This window comes from Anas platyrhynchos, chromosome 15 (genome assembly GCF_047663525.1).
Source record: "Anas platyrhynchos isolate ZD024472 breed Pekin duck chromosome 15, IASCAAS_PekinDuck_T2T, whole genome shotgun sequence".
NCBI classification, from domain to species: Eukaryota; Metazoa; Chordata; class Aves; order Anseriformes; family Anatidae; genus Anas; species Anas platyrhynchos.
In genome coordinates this window covers 15,646,784-15,663,869 of record NC_092601.1, presented here as the reverse complement: position 1 = coordinate 15,663,869, position 17,086 = coordinate 15,646,784, and the positions used below count along the sequence as shown (strand labels likewise).

At 39.4% G+C, this 17,086-nt stretch overlaps 1 protein-coding gene and 1 long non-coding RNA gene across 4 annotated transcripts in view; both read right to left on the bottom strand.

Moving 5' to 3' along the window:
- SDK1 (sidekick cell adhesion molecule 1) overlaps positions 1-15,545 on the bottom strand; it is a 393,854-nt gene extending 378,309 nt beyond the window's left edge. Inside the window, exons 1-2 of one of the 3 annotated variants that reach the window (XM_038186854.2) lie at positions 15,355-15,545; positions 13,502-14,911 (exon numbers count right to left, since the gene is read on the bottom strand). In XM_038186854.2, coding sequence (XP_038042782.2) covers positions 13,502-13,973 — 472 coding nt within the window. In that variant the 5' untranslated portion in view covers positions 13,974-14,911; positions 15,355-15,545. Of the gene's footprint in view, positions 1-13,501; positions 15,271-15,354 lie in introns of those variants that run through there. The other 2 variants (XM_072023631.1, XM_038186853.2) reach the window with 2 other exon arrangements.
- On the bottom strand, positions 183-13,495 carry LOC106017275 (uncharacterized). Its single transcript, XR_005269512.2, has 3 exons — positions 10,336-13,495; positions 1,412-1,565; positions 183-308 (listed from the first exon to the last, which is right to left on the bottom strand). It is a non-coding gene; the product is annotated as an uncharacterized lncRNA (long non-coding RNA).
- Positions 15,546-17,086: the final 1,541 nt, after the last annotated feature.

The window sequence follows — 17,086 nt, the reverse complement described above, 5'->3', positions numbered from 1 at the left end:
TTTGATCTTCTCAACAACCTGATTGTTTATTTTCTTAAGTCTCTTATATAGAGACGATACATATATATATATAATTATTTGTAAAGAAAAAAACAAACAACACATAACTCCTTCACTTTATTATGAACTTCTGAAAAAACATATACCCCAAAAGACAAGTATTTATACGTAGGTACTTCATGATGTAAACTTTTTATGTTTAATGGGTATTACTTCCCACTAGTCGTATGAGTGGATAGACTAATTTCTCAGTTCTTGCAACCTGCTGAAGCACATCCTTTTTCACACACAAAGAAACACATTTGCTTCTGTGCAAAAAAAAAAAAAAAAAGATTAGACTGACATTAAGAAGAGCAATACAATTTACACACTGACATTAAAGAACTTCATTAGGATTAATCTGTGTAACTTCAGTATTTACTAGTTACCCCTATAGTATATATTAATTACTCTACCAGAAAAGTTTTAAAACGGCCCCAATGCAACCAAAGCTTTTAAATGCATAGAGCAAAAACTATTAAGAACAGTATAATAGCAACATAAAAATTTAAAGCATAAAAACCTTCAATATATTAAGTAAAAATCACTGGAGAATATTTTTAACATGTAAGCTTTGCTGAACACTACCTAAATTAAAATCACCTACTTTTATACACATTATTTTATTAGTAAAATTACATTACTTATCATATTCAACAAGGCCACAGAAAGCTTAACCTTTCTTTTTATGATATTAGGTTTGATAGTCATTAGTTTCCTCCTACCAAAAGGATTCATTGCAATCAGTTGTAGATTAGTGCAAGTCCTAAAATACTGTAGACATGTACTAGATGAGCCGAAAACAAAAACAACTAAAAAAAGCCAACAACAACAAAACTAAGACCTATTCTGTGCTACATGGAAGTGTAATAATGCACTTCACTTTTTACCCACAAATTTAATACCACACTTAATGAATGAGCCATAGTGGCAATTGTTCACCCCTTTACCAAGGACTCAGACCTTGAAACCTGTTGCATTTAGCTATTTCTTCAAAAACAGTAGGTCTGAAAGATCTGAACACTTTGTTTCTTACAGAGCTACTACACAGAGTGATATGAAAAAGCACAACTAATTCAATAACCACAAGTGCTTTGACTCTAACATTATTACATTTCACCATGTAGATTTATGAGATTTAAGATCTCCATTTAAGATCACACAATTTCACAGTTTCTCTCTGTCAATATACAAGGTATAAAATGAATAAATAAATAAAGCTCACAAACAAAAAGAGGAGGCCTCCAAACTGAGTTTTTGAAAACAGATGTTATTAGTTGAACAAGTTAAGGATGTAGATTCATAGCATTTCTGCATCTCACCTACATTGTTATTTATTTATTTATTTTGTTCCCCATTTCTTTATCACTACCTTGCTCCTGTCAGAAGGATTTGGAGGATCAAGTGAAGGCAACTGAGTAGGGGAGAAGGAATTATGGGTGGAAATTATTATTAGGACAACATTTTCCATCTTATGCTCCATGCTGAAGGTCATAGTTCTGAATTGCCATGGAGCCAAAAAAAATCTGGGAAAAAAAAAAAACGAGTACAGTTATTTAACTCAATGCCAAATGACACAAAACATTCTTTTAGATATGTTAAAATAACCTGATAAAAAAGAATTATTAAAGATTAAAAAAATAATAACCAGATAAAAAAGGAATGAATAAATATTAAAGAATTATTAAAAACAGGGCAGATACATTAAAATCAAATTTTGGAAAACATAATTATGCAAAGCACTAATATGTCTAATAACATGCAAATTTTAATCTTTCTTTTTTTTCTATGTAGAAGTAATACTTTGTATAAAAAAAAATAGAAAAAATAAAAGATCTTTTGACCAGCAACAGTAAGAGGACTTCACAGGTCTGGAACACACTGAAGGCTTTGAAAATTCCGGTATATCAATCACTATGGACAATTCTTCGTACATACAGTGCATTCTACTTGTCAGCTTACACCATGAGCTCTGAATAGTTACGTCTTGTGTTTTATTTGCTTCAATGCAGCATCTGACCTAGCAGGCATGCATACAGTTTATTTGGCACGTAGCCTCTTTTCCAGAACCTCAAGGCAGCTGAGACTTAGATATCTGGAAAAGCAACTGAGAGTTGCAAATTTGTATGAAATCGACATTTGCCTTTCACGTGGGATGTAGGATTTGACTGAATTATAGGAAATCTATATCTAGCGTCTCCCATACTGGTTTTGGGAGCTCTTTCAGTCTAGGCAGTCACGTCCTTAAAACAGTACAACATCTTGTCTTGAAATAGAACAGTAGCAAACATTTTCTTCCCCAAGTGCTACAATATCCACTGTCTTTGGCACATGTTACTAGTTCAAACAGAGCTCTCCTGGTAAACACACTGGTTTGGATGTTACTAAATTCAAGTGCTAGTGACAACTACATACCCTGCACTTGCCCAACACCAACACTCACTAATTGCTTTTAAGAAATGTGCAACATGCCATAATTTACCAAAGCACCAATGCCTATTCACTTCATGCTGCAATGAATTCCAAGTAAACATGGGTAGCTATGCCATTAATTTTAATAAAGTGACAGGTAACGCTTACTCCATTGCACTGAACATTTGCACAAAAACTGGCTTATGAGTAGTTAGAAAGCCCAGTAGCTCTACAGGAAGATATTTAGAATTCCTGTAACAAACCAGGCATTTGTTCACATGAAAGTGTGAAAATCCACACATAATCAACACTTTATTTGTAATAAACAATATTAACACTATGACCTCACTTGTTTTAAACCATCAGGACAGATATTAACTAATGAAATTAATAATTGATCATTTCTTAACCTAATAACTCTTTTTGACCAGACTGCACAAGCACAAAGTGGCAGTTAACTCAGAGTGATCAGTCTTGTTGTTAACCAGCTACACGAGCACATGGTTGAAAACTTCTGGGCACGGAACTTTCACTGAGATCAGAATACACCCTTGTGGAGAAGTTCTTCCCAAACTGAAAAGTATATTGGCAGCAGTGAAATGGAGACACAGAACAAAATTAGAAGATTAAAAATACTGTCTCCCAACTCACCTGCCAACAATTCACATTGATAAATCACTTCCCATTATTACTGTACTTATCATTGGGTGAAATCTTTTGTATTTTATCATTTGTAAGTGCAGAAAAATAACTCCTGTTTGCTCTCCAAAGGACATCCTTCATTTAATAGCTATCACAAATGAAACTAAGCATTCAAAGGACAATGCAAACAAAATCCTACTTAGTCGCACCTCAGTGAGAGTAGAGCCTAGACCAAAGAGTATCTTCATTGCACTGAGCCCTTCTGCACTCAGCCATTTAGGGGAAAGCACCTGAAGTAATTTTGGAAGCTCCCTCTGCCAACAGCTTCCTCTGCTGGCAGGTTTTCATTTCACCGTGACATATGCCTGTTTTAGTTGTGTTTGTGTCTCCTCACTGTCTGCCAACGTACAGAGGAAATTGTCTATAGAAAGGAAATATTAAAATAGATGTATTCAGAATAATGTCAAATGCATTAAAAAATGAAAAAACTGTTTTATCTCTATTCAGTCAAAGAGCATTTAGGCTGAAAGTGATAACACATTTGTTGGTGAAAGCTATTTTGCAGGCATCAAGCTTCAATTCTGCATTGTTACAGATAAAAGTATTCATCTCTGCCCAAGAGATTAGGATTGTCCAGTTGCAGAGTCATATTACATTTTCTCACTAGCTAACCCACTATTTTTTGTTTGGTTGTTGCTGTTGTTTAGATAGTATAACACCAACAATTTAAAACTGTCAAAATTTTAAATTTTAGATCTTGTCTGGATTTCTGCAATTAATTTTCAAATTTACCAAGTACAACAGTTAGCGTAGCAGACTTTTACTGGCTAGTGTGCCATAAGAATGTCTGTTCAGATTCTAGGTAGCAGAAGACAAACCTTAATCCAGAATAAAAAAAAAAAAATAAAAAAAAAAAAAAGATGAAAATTATACTTGAATGGAATTGACCAGGCATCTTATTTTAATCATGATATATTTACATGGTGAATGTAGCAGTGAACTCCCAGCACTTAAAACTTTTGAGTTTGACATGATTTTGCTCTCAATTCTCAACTGAATATTCAGAAAAAAATATGTATAAATATTTTACCAATTAAAAGCTATTAATAAATCATATGTAATGAATATGTGAGAAAGCTTGATATTGACACAGGTATAGGGGAACCTGAAATAAAGACACTGGGTACTAATAAGCCTGTTTTGCTGTTTGAGCTAGGGCAAAATCATTTAATCTAGTCTCCCATGGCAATGAACAAAACAGTTTAAAAGTAGAATTTTAGTCTTGTTTTAGGGATAACCAGCACTAGCACACTTAGGCTCTGTGAAAAGGAAACACTTTCTCTCAGCCTACAAATTTCAGGAAGTTTTTAAATAAAATACATGTATTCTTTTCAAGAGCAGAAAGCACAGACCTCTCAGGAGTAGTTCATAAAAGCCAAGAGTCTTGCAAACTCTCCCAGAGAGAAGACAGCACAGAACTTAAAAAAGAAATAAAAGAGCTTAAGACATCTGTAAAGAACATTAGTTTCTCTTAAAATATATTCTTAACATGATGGTTGCACATGCTGATTCAGGAAATGAATTTAACAATTATCCATGATTTTTCTGCATCTGAGACACATTTGACGTTGCTATTGATAAGTAACCAATTATGTTTGCAAAATATATTTTTAATGGAAAATGGGAAATTAGTAGCATTTGCCTTAAAATCTGCTGTTTGAAGTGGCATATATTAAAAAAGTTTTTTTTGAAGTATCTTCAGTTACTCCCTCTTCAGAAACAAAACAAAACAACGCAAAACAAAAACAAAACAACAAGAAAAGGCAACTAACTTCTTAGTATTAAAAATAACATAAGGCAAAATACGGGAGTTACTATTCTTGATCTTTTGTCTCTTAGTCTTACCTAACACTTTTGAAAATCTTAGTCTTTCTGGTTACCTGTTGTGAATAAGGTCTTCTAGCACAATAAAAGCCCTGCTTCAGACATTAAGAGTGTCCTAGAAAACCTATTTTGTGGCCAGTTAGAGGATAACTAAGGAATCTGTTCTACATTTCACAAATAAAAAAGAGGATTTTAAACTATCACCTCAGTCATTTACTAGCAGTAGGCATTACATGTGTTACAGTAACTAATACAATAACCAGAGACCCGAACTACATTGTGGTAGAGGTTATATCAACCTGGGACAGAAAGATAAAGCAAACAGAGGAGAACAGCAAGGGACACAGATGGGCATACACATGAGCAATTAGACAGTGCTCATCAGTATGAACAGCAGTGTTTCCAGAGCATTATCAACTAAGCAACGGTAAAGTTTCTGTGCGTATCATAGAAGAAAAAAGCGTGCTCACAGAGTTTAAAGGCCATATTTGCTGATGGACAAAGAGTTTCTCCTAAGCAAGGAGTACAGCAGGGAAGAAAACACCAGGGCGCTATTTTACAAATATTATGTTAGCGTGATAGGTTAGAATCAGTTAACCTCTGATGCTGAAGGAAAGAAAACAGCCCCAAACAATCTGCAAGAAAGGTCAGTAGTACCTCTACACACGCAGATTCCAGAAAACTTAAAAACACAACAAGCAGTACCCCCATTTAGAAATGCCGTGAGGTAATTTCCTTCCCTCCTCCTACCCACTTCAATACTACAGCACTGTGTCACTTGCCATTCATTTCGTGTTACAATGAAAGCATTATCTTTGAAATGCAGCTATGCCATAGTGCTACGCATTTATTTTCCAATCACTGTATACCATTTAGTTATTTCAGAACTACTTAGTCATGACTGTACTTTGCACTTCCTTAAAGATAAGAAGTAAGAAAGAAGGGATGCTCACCAACGCACAAGATAACAATGATTGTGTTCTACCAACTCTGTATTAGATGCAAACATTAGACGAGCAAACAGTCCAGTATAAAGAAATGTATTTTTCTATATGTCTAAATGTTAGACATATTTGAATTACAGTTTCATTATTCTCTTAGTACTTCCCTTCAGAGGCAGTAATGCTGCTGAGCAGGCTTCCTATAAACTCAATGCCAAAAGCACTCATCAAAGCCACAACGTATACGGAGTTAGATAAATATGAAAATGAGATTGGAAGTAGCATCTACCAGATCTTCTGATGTTTTTGTGTAATAATGAGTTAAGAACTCTTCAATTTCATCCTGGAATCAATGTGGGACCACTTAAGCAACGTGTACTGGAGCTATGTATCATTACTGTCTACTTTCTGGTCCAAGAAGGCTATACCCAACAAATTATTTTCTAGATAACTTGTTAGACCTAGAAGTTTATTAAAAAAATATATGGCTTATTGCTTGAAAGGCCATAAAGTGGTTTAAATAGACCTAAGGGACAATGATTTATCTACCAGAATCAACTTTCTCTTCAGGCTGCTGCAATAGAGCATGGAAATGTGAAAAACGGGATTAAAGATTCAAGTTATCTGCCTAAATCCCACAAATGCTTTATCATTTATCAAGAATGACACTTCAGAACTTATCTCTATGCTGTGACATACCATAAGATTGTACAATCCACTTCCACATTTTGCATAAAGTGATGTTAAAGATTTCATTTTATCAGTTGTTGGAGCTCGTATCATCATTTTCACCTGCTGAATCTGCATATTTGATACCAATGTTAACAAGTAATACCTGTGGAATTTGCAACTTTAGTAGATGAGACAGAGGAAAAAAATACATTATTCCCCTTTTAGGTTTCAAGAATTTAAATGTAAGGGGGCTAAGGGGAATATTCACATTGCCTAACTTTACCTGATAAGCTTCCCTCTAATAGAAACTCCCTTAAGTGTCTTTCAGAGAAGAAACCCTATGTTAAGTCTTCCAAACTACCCCTCTAAAGGCACTAACCTTTCTACTTCCTATCCAGGAACACCAGCCTCCAAATGTTTGTAAGTTAGGCTGTGCATATTCCCTTGCATTTTGTCTCAACCTGAAAGCTCTCTAACAATTTAAACTCATTTTAGTGATGGCTGCCAGGATCATGCCCCTGACCACACGTTCCCATCACCTCTTTCACATCCCTGATGCTTTTGTGACCCCAGTTTCAGTTAGTTCAGGGAGCCAAAACAACTGAAAATTAGCCTTACAAACACGTACCCTATCAAAGCCTACATTTTCAGTATTACTGAGGGTGCCAGTTGTATTACAGGGCATTTCACAGAGAAAACATATGATTAGCTGCAGACTACTATATATTGTAGTAACAGGATTATTATTTTTTGGAGCAAGAGCAAAACAAAAAAATAACTTTAAGCAAACCAAAAACACTAACACTCAAGGTACAGTATGCAAATACCATGTATGCCTACAAGCCAAGCATCTGTATAATGCATAATTAATTAAACACTGCATTCATAGATTCATAAAGGTTGGAAAAGACCTCCAAGATCATCTGGTCCAACCATCTCCCTCCTACCAACATCACTCACTAAACCATGTCCCCAAGCATATCCAATCTTTCCTTAAACACCCCCAGGGACGGTGACTCCACCACCTACCCAGGCAACCCATTCCTAGATCTTACAAAAACAGCCATAATAGTTTAAAAGTAATAAAGCCAGTATGTATGTTAAAATAAAAGGTTCTTCCCTCCTCAACCATGTAAACCCTTGAACTCAGACCTGTAAATGCTACATTATCTAATCCCTGTAGAACCACTGAAATTCCAGGGTTCTGGCATTTCAAAGACCATGTCCATGAGGAATCCGAAAGTTTTAGTTAAGTGAAAAAAAAATTAAAAAACTCATCTATTTAATACCCATTCATAACCAATAAACTGAGAAAACAATATGCCTCCCATACAAAAGCGTGCCAACTACTACACATCTGCAAAAGTGAACTTGGCTATGTGTGTAACCACTTGACTACTTATCAGAGTTAGGAAAGTATTATTTCCTAGGGAACAAAAAATATGAAATTGTCTCAACTACTCTGTAAGAAGACCAACATCGCCACAGGCAGAAAGAATTCCAGGAGCCCCAACTTCTTCAGGAACAGACCTTTCACGGAGTTATATTTTTGTTCTGCTTGATCTGTATGGCTGGTGAAGGGTCATCTTTGAGGCACGTGGAGAGAAGTGTCTTTATTCACTAGAAAATACTCACTCCTTAGTCACTCACACATAGAAACCAACTCTCACCAATCACCTGCTTTCCAGCTGTAAAAACTCTAAGTAGTCTAATCCAATGCAATGTTATAGCTGCTAAGAGTTCTTCCTTTCGTCCACACAAAAGTCTCATTGTGTGGAACTTAAAAGATTTGAAGTAAACGAAAGATGGGTCCAAGCACTGACAAGAAAACAAAATACTGAAAAATTGATCAGTGAGCACTATTCAATCTTAGTTCTAAGGTAGGCTGTAAAATATTATGTATCAGTTTAAAGTTAATCATAATGCTCACACATAAGAAATTAAGATTAAAGATGCACTTGCTATCTTAGCTCTGGCACGTTCTAATCTCTGAGCAACTCTTTCTGAAAATTAATCTAGTTGATATAACTTCAAGAAAAAAAAAAAAAACATTTTGAAGACCACAAATCATCAATTTGTTCATAAAAAGTATTTAAATACATATTATATATGCAAAGGATTTCAGCATATACAGTAGAAAAAGCTCTTTCTGCAATATGCTCAGCAGGAGCAGGATTTTGCTCCATGTGGAATCTAATTGCCTTCAGCCTGCCCACAGACTCATTACAACAAAAAGGCCCCAGTGAACCAAGTAACCAGTCCCTTCAGAACGTACACAGCTTCAGGTAAAACTATATACAAAGTTGGTAAATGGTTGAAAATCTTTTATGTTCATCAACAGTGCCTTGAAGATTGTGTTGGTAAGAACAGTAGAAGAAACAGACAAACAGAAAAACATCCTGAGACATCCCAAAGCCCAAGCCCTTCACACAGATTCATAATAATTCATTTTAAGATTGCTTATTAACATTTCCGTGGTTTGTTTAATCAGCCAGATAATCTTTAAAATATTAGCCAATATTTATCTCTGTTATTCAGAATAGACAAGTACTCCACTGAGATGGCAGAACTTTCCAGAATAACCTTTCAAAGGCAACGAGCTATGGGCATAGCAGATTCCCTTCCCTTTTTCTTAAGTGATGTGAAAGTTGCACTGCAAAACTCTGAGACTGAACTGCCACAACTTCCCTCTGTCCCTAGGTCATCACTGGTCTAAGTATCTTCTGATAATACACGGAAAACACACTGATAAACACCTATTAGATATGGTTTCCTGCCCCGCTAATAGCACTGCAACGGTGCAGTCTTATGAAATCATCTGAAACACTGTATTTTAAATGTTAACAAGTATGTTTGAATTTGCTTTAGGAAGTAGATTAAGTCATTTTTCGGCAAAAATAAGGATAGAGAGCAAACTTAGATCTACCACAGTAGAGTTAAAAGTTGGATGATAAGACCACAGAAAAAGCCTACTCTCTCCATCCTGCTCCTACATATACTTGGCCTGTAACACCTCCTTCAAATCCATTTTTTATTATTATAATTATATACACAAAAAAATTACCTGTTAAAAAACTAGCACACATTTAATACGTTCTTCTGAAGAAAGGGAATACAAGTAAATCCAGTATACATTAATGAGTGTCCAAAAAACAGTACCAGAATCTCTTTCAATTAGAAATGCACCATTCAACATTTAATTCATAACGCTTTTTCATTCTTCAGTAAGTATCGCCTTCACATGAAACTCTCTGTCCTTCCAACAGCTAAAAACTCTGTGCAGGTTGCTTATCTTCTCTGCACATCAAATGCAGTTGGAAATTTGCTTGAAAATACTTCCTACACTTAGCATATTTATAAGTTACAGAAGATCAAATATTTGAATTCGAAAAGCTGGGCCCCAGAAACATTTTCTACTGCCTTTCACATCACTGCTTCTGTCAAAGCACAACGGATATCAATACCACCTTAAATACGCGTTCAGGTCCTTGTAGAATGCTGAATTATAGATTTCACCAAGTGGCATAAAAAGATTACATTTCCACTGCTGTTAAACTAAGAAAATTCAGACAAGCTTCTCTTTCTTAATATTTAAAGATACCATCTCCTACCGGAGAAACTTAAAGCTATGCATTGGTTTTATCTATTTTAAGATCATTCTGAACTACAGCCATCAATCCAAAAGAAGCACATTTTCTAAGTATTAATTCTTTGACAGAAGTAAGATGTTGGGAAGGTACTTAACTCCATTAAGATGCACGTAGAGTAACCTAGCACTACTGAGATAGAGGTCACTGCAGAATAGTATTAGTTAGTTACTGTGTTGAAATATTTCACCTCTGCCATCACCTTGCAAATTCTGATTTGATAATGCTGGTGGATATCAATTAGCACCTCATCGCTAGTTGATGACACACAATGACTTAAGGCTAATTGGCACCTAATACTCAAATTTAACAAAATTGCCATGGAGAGGGGCATCAGGCAGAGGCTAACTAACACGGAGAACTAAATAAGCAAAGAAATGTACACCAATTTTCAGACTCTCACATGCTAGTTTGCCAGACAACCTTCACATTCACAGACTGGGATGCTAAGTAGCGTGAAACATGCACAGTCTGCATGGATGCCTACTCAGATCTGCCACCAAAACAGCCTAGATTGGTACTCCCACCGCTATATTCATGGGACAGGCCACAGCATTTGTCATTCCTCAGCTTCTTCCACCAGAAAATCACTTCCATGATGAGCAGGTCTGCACCAACAATACTCAGCTTTGAAGAAAATGCTTGATTATGCAGTACAGTAAAACAATGCATGATTCATAACAATTAAATTTACTTGGAAAAGGAAAACATAATCCTGCAAATCCTTATAACTGTTTAACACAGCTCTCAGAGAAGATGGAAAGCTGAAAAAAACAAGTAAAAAATGAATTTACAAGTGGTTCTACCTACAGTTCACCTCCAGATCTTCTTGTACACGGATGATGATTCCAAGTCTAGATAATTCTCAAACCACCTGTTGCAGTTGAAAATACTTTATTCCATTCACTTTACAGTATAACACACTTAATCTCAATGACTATTTAATCTGTTTCCTCTGAATTTAGAACCTATATTTCAGTATGCCTGAAATATTTATTTCTTTAATGCTTAAGTAGTTATTACAGAAACATTAGCTGGTTATAGCACAGTATTATAATTCATCAAAATAGCCAAGCCCCATATATTTAGAACATTCATTTCTTTATCACATAAAGAGATTGGAGTCATGTTATTCTGTCATGCATATGACCACATCATTCCATCAAAGTTTTTTGTGGCTGAATGTCTATTTTCATGAAGGTCTTTTATAAAAATGTCATCTTATCTCCAAAGTAAATTTTGGCATACAAATGATGGGTGTATTAGAATCCATTAGAATTCAAAAAGCCAAAAGAACTGTGAGTTATAAATTAACACAGATTTTCTGAAAACCTCATAGAAGCACTCTGCATTAAGACCTCCACGTTGGTTATCTGTCAAAGAATTTTTAAAAGACTAACTGTAAGATACATTTTCTGCACTATATTATGCAGAAACATATACTTGTTTTCTTTTCTTTCATTGTTTAGTGTCTTCTAAACTCCATACCTTTATCTACACCCATATTTCTCAGAAATATTGTATCTTAACTCTTTCCACCTTCCCTCCCTTCCTATTTACTGGTGGGTTAAACTGGTGTTACGAGTTTTCTTTAGAACAGTTTGTGACCACCACATAACTCCTCAAGACATACAGGACCTAAAACTCATAATGCTGCAAATGCTTAGTAATCTGAAATATGCTATTGAAATATTTCTTCATAGTTTGCGTTAAACAAAAGTTTCAACTCACTTTTTAATCCAACATGATGGCTAGTTTACTACTAAACCATAAAGAACTGTTTTACATGACATCCACATTGATTTCTGAATCACTTGCCCTTAAAACTGGCTTAAATTACATTTTTTTTGCATTTTTAACGTAAACACCAAGAATAATCAGCATTTGTTTTCCAGAATGAAGCATCATGTTGGCATCTATCAACAACAACTACCAAAGGCAACAAAAAAGTTATGTGAATTTTAATTTGCAGGGAGAATTATTTCAGGTATGTCCTGTTTCAAAATAACAATACCCTGTTAGGGCTTGCAGGCCTCAGCATAAGTAGTTTGGGAATGGGAATGACAGCATAAACAAAGCACTGAACAAGGTTTATGAGGGTGGAGTCCATTATTAAACACTGGCTCAAAATTCTTCTGTATCCTGCGGCTCCAAACTTTCAGAAGGTGCAATAGTAAGCCCTGAGCAGACAAACTAGAGCAGACTTGGCTCTGTAACCTCTCTTCCTCAACTCATGAGCCCATCCAGTTATTAAAACTGAATGCACTGTTGTTCCCTATGAAATACTCAGAAACAAAGAACTAAAGCACAAAAAGCATTCCCCTTCGGAGAGTATTAACTTCCGCTTTTAATAACTAACTCATCGTCCCACACGATACAGTTCAGCACTGTACGACACATACCACTTCTGCCAGACAATGCACACTGCAATAAAACTCAGCCCAGTGAAGAAAGTGAAAGCTGCGTTTGTTCAGCATGTTATTTTGCGCAGCGAACTGTAATGCTTCTGCCTGCCATTTATTGTTTACTCTGTCAAAGGATTATTAAGAATTAAGCTACATTTGGTGATTTTTTGAGAATTTACATGCAAAGTGACTGACACTTGATATTTAGAGTCTATTGGTGGACTCTGACCCTTCATTTACAAGTGACTCATTTGACTGTAAGGATCTCTGATGTGGAAATGCTCAGATCCGAATCAATTGCAGTTTTTGTCTCGGGTAAATGTTACTTGGCAATCCAAAAGAAACGAACAATGCTCAAACCGAGGTTCACATAGAATAGTCCTCATATGCTTAAAGAATTCCTTTTACATGCTTGATTTAGTTCTAGTCGGCGGATTTATGAGTCCCCTTCTCCTAATAACTTATCCCAGTGCACAGTGCTTTTAAACGCACACAACCAGCAGTTAACTCTTCTGCTGCCTAAATGAAAATGAACTGACATGACAGACTTATTTAAGTAAATAAAAATGCAGACTTGGTCCTGATAAGGCTTTTGATTCTCTGTGGGAGATGGGGATAGGAGAAAGAAGGGAGGATGAGAAAGGGAAACATGTAGGTACAGTTTGCAAATCCCTGCTCCATAAAGACAGGATTGTGTATAATGAATGACCATTCCTACATGAAATCAGCTCTGTGCAAATCCTGCAGTTTGCCTCTGACAGGGATGAAGTAAAATAGTATATCTTTACCCTAGCGAGATTTCTTCCCTATTAGAAGGCAGATGCAGCATTTCTATAAACAAAAACGTCTCTAGCCGTACCTTGTGCCAGTGCTTGCAACATGTGGAGCTGAAGCAACAGAAACGCCCACCATCCCCGACAGAAGAAGAAACAGAAGTTTAACTTCATCATCATTCCATCTCTCCTGCTATTCCTCCGGGCAATAATTTCACGATCCACCTTTCTTTCAACCATTATTGCCTCACTGATCCCCAACGGACCCGACTGCCTGCCACTCCTGACAGGGCTTTGGTCATTGCTCATTCCGCACCCCGAGGCCGGGCTCTCTTTGGTGGGTTGGGAACATCGCCAGCTGCCTTTGCCCCGGAGTTTTGGGGGAGCAGAAGCCCCCACGTCACGGCAACCGAGGACTCTTTGATTTGTGCTCACTTTGCATGCAACCCGAAGGCAGCACTCTGTGTGCCTCACTGTATTACAGTCGCCACCTAAGTCAATGTTTCTTGTGGAGGTATTGATTGCGCCAAAACAACCAGTCAGAAATGTGAAACACATGTTTCTCTGCGCTGTCACATCCAATGCCTTCAACACAGAGGGAGCAAGTTTATTGGCGTCAGTATTTCAGTAAATCCGGATCCTTCAGCACATTTGTAACAGACACAGAGAAAGCCTGATCCATGTTAGCCACCAGCAGACGATCCAGAGTACCTTTCATACCGCAAGGATGACGGAAACTGTTACCCCTGTGATATTCATGAAGCGTGATGAGTTTTCCGGCATGTGTCCCATTCTCCCGCAAAACCTTGCTGTGAAAGTGTTAAATTCTTGTTCTGGGGGAGGGGGGGGGGGGGGGGGAGAGAGGGGGAGCACCAAGGAAAAAAAAAAAAGCTAATTGAAAGTATCTCTATTCCTTGTGCTAAGGATTTATTTCAGACAATTTCAAGATTAGCCATGCAGACAGAGTAGTCTCCAGATATCCCCGCAAAGCTCTGCATAGTTTATAGTAATCCGATTTTCCTCTGGATACAAATCTCCACCGTCAACAGAAGGCTTTGAAGGGTCCTCGAGCAGGTAACTGGGGCGGCTCTGGCCGCGGCTCCAGCCGTGCAGCCCGCCAGCCACAGGCCAGCGGCGGTGTCACTTCAACTCTCAGCCGGAGGTAGGGAAAACCTCAGTTGGTCGCGTTTCCCTCCTCCTCCTCGCAGACCGGTGCCGGTTTCTTTCTCGCTGGGAGACCGCGACAAAAAAAAATAAAATAAAATAAAAAAATCACCTCTAACACGGAGAGCGTTTCGCTTCTGGCCGGCCGCGGACGCAGCGAGGAATGAAACCCTCCGCTGGATGGTCTGCGGTGCGGGGGGAGGCAAAATCTCCCGAAACAAGCAGCAACAAGGTGAAATCCTCCCAGCTTCGCCCGGCTGGGCTCCTGCTCTCCTTGTTTACGCAGCCCGGGGATCCTGCTCCTTCCTCCGAGCGTCTCTCCCGCACAGAGGCTGTAAACACAAGAGGGAACGCGCTTGCCACAACGGCAGCGGCGGCGGCAATAAAACCGTACCCAAAAAAAAAAAAAAAAAGGCAGCAAGCGCCGAAGGTTTTAACGTTCAAACAATGCACCGGGTATTGTTTCAGTCCCGCCTTCCGTAAAAGTTTCGTGCGAGATGCCCTCCCCCCCGCATCAAAAAGAAGGGCTGCGAGGAGCACCCCGGAGAAACGCCAAGTGCAAAACAAAGCACCTAGGCTCCAAGTTGATCAAACAAAAATCCTGCCAGCTTCCTCCCCCGAAGAGCAGCCTGAACTTTTCTCGCCCCTTCCAGCCCAGGCTCGGCGCCCACCCTCTCTCCCTCACCCACCCAGCCGGGCGCCCACCTCGGCGTCCCCGCCCCGCTCCCCTCCCTCAGCCCCTCAGCGCGCAGCTCGCGGCCGCGCCTCAGCCCACCTTCCCCTGCCCTACACCTAAACGGGGCTGTGTGGGGGCACATCCTCCGCTGAGGGAGGGGACGGGTGTGTGGAACTGTCAGGACTTGGTGTGGGGGGGACATTTTAACACAGCTTTCCACAGGCGAGGAGGAGGAGGACGAAGCCGCCCCTCCTCACCGCCCGCCTGCCCGGCGGGACCTGCCCGCAGCCTCCCCTAACGCTCCCGCTCCACCCCTCGTTGGCTCTGCCCCCAGCCCGCCCGCTGATTGGGCGGCGGCCGCGCGGGGCGGGAAAGGGCGCCGAGGAGCCGCGCGCAGCGCGCGAGCCCTAGCGGGACGTTACCGCGCGTGCCCGCGCTCCGCTAACGGCCGCGCGCGTGCGCCCCCCTGAGGGAGGGGATTTTTTTTTTTCCGCTCCCGCGTGCCCGCGCTCCCCAACGGCCGCGCGCGTGCGCGCCGGGCTCGGCCGTTGCTCGCTGCGCCCCCTTAGGGCCGTGAGGCGCCGCTGCTCCGGCTCGTGCCTCCCCAGCGGCTGTTTTTTTTTTACATATATATATATATTTATATTTTTTCAGCGGATGAGGGAAATGGGTGTGTGACAACAGGAGTGAGCGTCCGTCCTGCTCGCTCCTCTCAGCCTGCGAGGTTGGCAGCGAGGTGGCTGAGCTCAGCTTTGCTTTATTTAGTGGGTGTAAGGAACGTTTGAGTCAAGCCTGGCAGCCAGCTTCTGCTCTTTTTTTTTTTTTTTTTTTTTTTCCTCCTTTTTGACAGGCTGTCTGCTCGTGATAGAGTCAAGTAGGCAAGCACAGTGAACCACCACATCACATCCAAGGTCACTTTTTTTGTGTTAACACTGGCATTTTGAGTGTCTGCCAGAGGCGCGTTGTTCAAGACAGCACCTTCTTCACGTGCCTTCGTCCCTTTATAGCAGCAAAAAGGTGAAGGTTCTGTTTGGATGCCGCCCCAGTGTTACATGAACAACACGTACAAGCAGAACCAGCCCTGTGCAAACAATGCGTGCTCCTCTCCAGGACTTCCAGCCCATGCAAACTGCTGCTGCTCAGCCTTCCCTCTACACCCTCCCTTTGTATCTCACAAGCACACCTCATCTGCCAGACTCTCACCACCACCAGCATCTTCTTCTGGTATCTCACAGATTACAGAAGTTAAGATACCCGTTTGCTGTCCTTGATTTCATCTTCCATGTGTGTGAAAGCTGGTTGCTTCCCATGCTTAAGAAGTTGCTGTACTTAAATGACTTCCCTACTCGGATACCTTCTCCTAGTAACTCAAAGGAAGGAGATGTAGTTGAGTTATCTCTTACTCATAGTCTCCTGCATGTAACAAGCACTTCAAAGATGTCTCACACCTCACACTTCCGTGTGTGTGTAGATCACCTGAATAAGTATCTACAGGATCAGGACCCAGTGCTCACGATTTTCCCTGCATGTTGCCCTGTTGCCAGAACGATACAAGGAGAGCCCAGATTGTTTTTGGCTGTGTTGAGAACAGGCCTCAAGGAAGTGCCACTGTATTTGTAACGCCCAATGCTCCATTCAGTAATGGTAGCCAGCCTACTGCTGCGTGAGGAGTCTGCTTTTCTATTCAACTTGTAAGTTTGGGTGGTAAGTCCTGTTTCATCTTAACTAGAAATAAAAAGTATATTTCATTGTGGTTTTCGTTTGTTTTAAAGTGTTATTAATAAAGTAGGATAGGGCTGTTGATTTGTTAGCTTAAATATTAGTTTAAAAT